Consider the following 4,682-nt stretch of genomic DNA (forward strand, 5'->3'; position numbering starts at 1 on the left):
CCTGTGTCTCTCTGTCCACTGCTTTCTTTAGAACTATTTTATATTCCTTTGATCCCATTGACTGTAGTTTGAATGTGTCGTCTTTGATATGACAGTTCACCTGTCCATTGTGTCCAACATCGTTGTCAGTGACCATCACATAAGCAATGAAACTACCAACTTTGATATCTTCCAGAATGGTGGCTGTGTTGTGATTCTGTGTAGAAATAAAGTTCACATCAATATTTGGAGGATTGTTCTGCTGGTTGATGACATTTACCATAACAGTGGCAATGGAACTGAGAGGAGGGTCGCCACCATCTCTGGCTTCTATGAATATTTTCGATGTATCCAATTTACCTAAATTTAAATTTGTAGACAATAAAATTTCTCCATTTTTTGTATTTAATGTAAAATATTTACTCGATGTTTCAGACGTGATAGGACTAAAATAGTAAGATATTTCACCATTGTTGCCAATATCAAAGTCATAAGCAGATAATGTAACAATTGCCTTATGTTTTGGATGTGTGTCATTTATACTAATTCTGTAAATTCTCTGAGAAAAAACAGGTGAATTATCATTAACATCTGAGATATTTATTTGAACATTTAGAATTGTTTGTTTTGGAGGATTCCCGCCATCTTCAGCAATAACTTCAATATTGTAAACATCTTTAATTTCTCTGTCTACTTTACCTTCCAAGACGATATCTAGGTGAGAAGTTCCATCCGCTCTTTTAAAATCTTGTAAAGTAAAAGGATAATTTCGTTTTTTCTTTAATTTGTACATAATTAATCGATTTTGACTCCCAACATCCTTGTCTGTGGCATCTGGGATTGATTTTCTCCTGTCTTGGCCATCCATTTCAGAAAACTGTAAGATGATATGATCTACAGGGAATTTAGGCCAGTGGTCATTGATGTCTTCGATAATGATTTTGATTTTTAGAATTTTTATAAACTGTTTTCCTTTGTGAGCTGCAACATTGATTGTTTGAATGCACTGTTTTTCAAGAATACAGAGAGCCTCAGCATCCAATGGATGAACAGTGAACATTTTCCCTGGTTTAGTGATATTAAATAGATGTCTTCCATTCTGCTGTAGCTGGATGAATGTAAGTAAGTGTCTTTCATGGTGTTTTAAACTGTCCCATAGACCAGAATCTTCTGCAATATCTCCAATGTAAGAATTAGCAGTATTTTCTTCCTCCACCATATAGATAAGTTCATTGTAACAACAGTGGAAGAAAGCCAGGAGGATACATAAATATGTTAACATTTTTAGTCAAGTTAGTGTAAGGTGCAGCATTTTATAGCAGTCATTGTTTTCATCTGAAAAAGATAAATGAAATAGTGAAAACAAAATTAAGACACCATGTTTTTAAATTGATTGAAGAATAACATTTTATAGCTCCAAAATAACAGTATTAGACTTATAGAGTAGAATGTAAGTTCTATATTTGTTCATGTATTACTAAACTAAGAATTAGATTCAATATTGAAAGAAAAATAATAGCCATAATGCATTAATTCACAAGTCAACAATTTAACTGAAGTTGTAAAAGATTATGTCCAAAGGTATTTTATTTGTCATTTTACTGTACATTTCTCTGTCAGCAGGAGTTGGATAGGCTTCTCACTGCCATCTCATCTGCGAAGTCCCAAATCCTGAAACCTGATTTTGCTCACGGCCTATTTTACATATCCATCAAATCAAACTCAACTCATTTTTTTTGTTCCATATAATAAAATTGTTTCCAGTGTTTCTCAAAAATATAGTTTGTCTCTGACAACATCTTAACAATTGGTAAGGAAGAGAACCACATACTGGGGTCGATAAATTAAGTACCAGTTGTGTACAGGAGTCAATCTAATCAACTGGCCCCCTTCCCGCAAAATGTTGGGCCTTCTGCCTAGAGTAGAAAAGGATATAAATTCCATAAAGATGCTCCAAATTGATTGTATTTTATTTTTTGAAATTCTGTTATTCTTCAAATATACTTCTAATATCAATTTCTTATATTGTTACAAGACTCCGTATATGTAAAGGAGGAGGTACTGCCAATTGAACTGGGTTTAAGTAAATACCTTGTATTTATTCTATTGCTTCAGGAGGAATGAAAGGCAAAGTTGTTTCTGGAGTAAATTGGAAACAGAATATAGAGATGAAAATAAATATGGACACGCAAGAAAATATTTATGAAAATATAAACTTACATTGATTGTGTGTAAAATCCTTTGTTGTATAAACTGTGACTTGATCCCAGTGTGTTCTGTTGTTAATGGTTGTCTGTGTCACTGCTGCTATGGTGTGACAATGGCTTCATGTTGATGGAATAGTGTTGGTGGTGAGTCAGTGGGGAACCAGCAGTTCCTCTCAGTCTTCCTTTGTGGATGTGTGATGGCTTGAGAGTGTGTGAGAGTAAACGTGTATAAGTGTGTGTGTTGTGTGAGAGAGACTCGAGTGATGCTTACTCCAGCCTCACTCAGAGTAAATGCTCTGTTTCCCTAAACATAGAGCAAAAGATAAGGGGAACATACAATATCTGTTCCATTAAGAGTCAGTTGTAAAAGGTCCATATAACACCAACATGATATAGAGAAGATAACTTTGATCATATCCACTTGTGTAAAGAGAGAACAAAAGTATTTAGTATTTAGAAGAGGTTATTGTAAGTCAGTGTAACTAATGTTAGTAAAACATCCCTAACTGATAATGTAATCAGAAGTTCTATGCAATCTAAATATGAATTATTTCCTGTAAGTGATAGGAATATTGAGAGAAGTATTCTAATTTGCCTTCCAAATATTAATTCAAATGTATATGATTTGCCTAAAATTCTCAAAACTATGAATGAAATATTTATGATCCATTCATTTTGTTAAAATTAAAAATAAAATAATTGAATGAAATTAACCAAAAATATATTTTTAAAAATTTGTTTTCTTAAAAATCAAATCATTAATACATTATCATTAATTAATACTTTCTCACTTAACTAATTTAAATAAACTGAATATGCTTTAGAACAATATTTTCAATGATGGCAATTTGTTTTACTGTTGCCAGGTTACCAATTCAAATGTCACTGATTTATAACATCTGGTGGTGAAGGCAACTGTCTCTCAGGGTTTTTTACATATCTCTCTTGGTATAGTTGTCCTTCATTACTGGCTGACATATCTGATCGGATAGTGTAATGTCCTGAAACAAGAAATATATCAACACCATTGGTCATTACACCAAACATTTTAATTGATGTTTCATTATTTTAATCCACTCTATGATATTTTATTTAATTTAGATGAGTTTTTATGCGTTCTAAGAGGCATTGACACAAATGAAAAGGAAATAATGATATTAATAAATGTATATTTATATTTCTAAATATAACTTAAAAAACCTAATTTTCTCCTTGGAATTTACACACAACTACCATATATATTACACTGAACTCTCAAACAGATTAAACGCATCAAATATATAAAGTACTGCCTTCATAACAATTTGAACAGACAAAATACATGAGACTAGAAACTATATTTCTTCAAAATTTTCAAAAACTCTTTAGTAATACCACTTATATGAAAAGAAGAAATTACAAAGTCTCTTACCTGACATTGCTGGTATTTCTTCATACTGTCTACTTGACCGCTCACTCCAGCACTGTCCACTACTCTTACGACTGGTCAATGTGTCAGTGGGATAATTAGAAGATGGTCTGTTATCTCCGTAAGATGTCACCTCAATGGGTTGACTGTATTTCTGATGAGTAATGAAAGGCATTTATCAGTGAGTATGGTATAATACAAACATAGGCCATAAACACAGCCCCTACTTCCAGACCACACCATTAAATAAAAAAAACATTGTGTTAATAAAATTGATAATATTAGTAATATTATATTAATTTTAACAGCTAATTCTATGGTCAACCCTACTAAATTCACTGTAGAAATCAATACAAGAGAGTGTTCTCTAAAATTATTTGTTGCAGTGGATTTATTCCATGTCTGCAGAATGAATGGAAATGACCACAGTTTAGTCCAATCAACAGAATTCTTGTTCTTCCTTATTTCAATCCTTAATAAGTTCAACTGAGTGATTCATGTTTAGCAATCCATATAATAATTTGTTTATAATCATTTGTATTCATTAAATACAAAATAATTATTTCTGAGAAAAGATTCTAAACCCTGCTAAGCCCTTCCCCCTTGAATTTCCAATTTTGTTATTTTGCTTCTCTTCAGCTTTATTTAAGACTAGAAAACCGACAACAGAGAGAAGCACAGCTCCTGCAGCTCTAATCACAGTAAAATAAGTAATTTCCTCTAACAACTAATTAATAGATTGCTTGTATGACTAATCTTCTCCGTCCATTGACTCTGCATCATACATCTTTGGCTGATTCAGCCAACACCCACCTCCCCCACCATTTCTATTACGGTGATAGTTATTTCCCTTCCACCATTACTTCCAGATACCAATGCAAACAGGAAATTGAATTTCCCCACCAATGTTGCCAGTGTTATGACCTTTCTAAGCTAAAAGACCCCAGAATTTCTGCTTCCCCCCCCCTCCAATTCTTACTTCCTCACTTCTTTCTTCTCTCTCCTTCATCCTTCCTCCCCACCCCTCTTTCCTATCTTTTACTTTTTCTTCTTTTCCTCTTTCCTTCCTTCCTCTTCCTTTCTCTTTT

At 33.0% G+C, this 4,682-nt stretch overlaps 2 protein-coding genes across 2 annotated transcripts in view; both read right to left on the reverse strand.

Annotated features, from left to right (window-relative positions):
* The window catches only part of LOC128249424 (protocadherin beta-15-like), a 16,075-nt gene extending 12,305 nt beyond the window's left edge, over window positions 1–3,770 (reverse strand). The window contains exons 1-3 of the mRNA XM_052972998.1: window positions 3,598–3,770; window positions 2,200–3,187; window positions 8–1,314 (exon numbers count right to left, since the gene is read on the reverse strand). Of these exons, the coding sequence (XP_052828958.1) occupies window positions 8–1,261 (1,254 nt within the window). The 5' untranslated portion in view covers window positions 1,262–1,314; window positions 2,200–3,187; window positions 3,598–3,770. The remainder of the gene's footprint in view (window positions 1–7; window positions 1,315–2,199; window positions 3,188–3,597) is intronic.
* The window catches only part of LOC106883413 (protocadherin gamma-A4), a 7,739-nt gene continuing 6,125 nt past the window's right edge, over window positions 3,069–4,682 (reverse strand). The window contains exons 4-5 of the mRNA XM_014934406.2: window positions 3,598–3,748; window positions 3,069–3,187 (exon numbers count right to left, since the gene is read on the reverse strand). Of these exons, the coding sequence (XP_014789892.2) occupies window positions 3,069–3,187; window positions 3,598–3,748 (270 nt within the window). The remainder of the gene's footprint in view (window positions 3,188–3,597; window positions 3,749–4,682) is intronic.

The sequence above is a fragment of the Octopus bimaculoides genome, chromosome 14 (assembly GCF_001194135.2).
Source record: "Octopus bimaculoides isolate UCB-OBI-ISO-001 chromosome 14, ASM119413v2, whole genome shotgun sequence".
Classification (NCBI taxonomy): domain Eukaryota; kingdom Metazoa; phylum Mollusca; class Cephalopoda; order Octopoda; family Octopodidae; genus Octopus; species Octopus bimaculoides.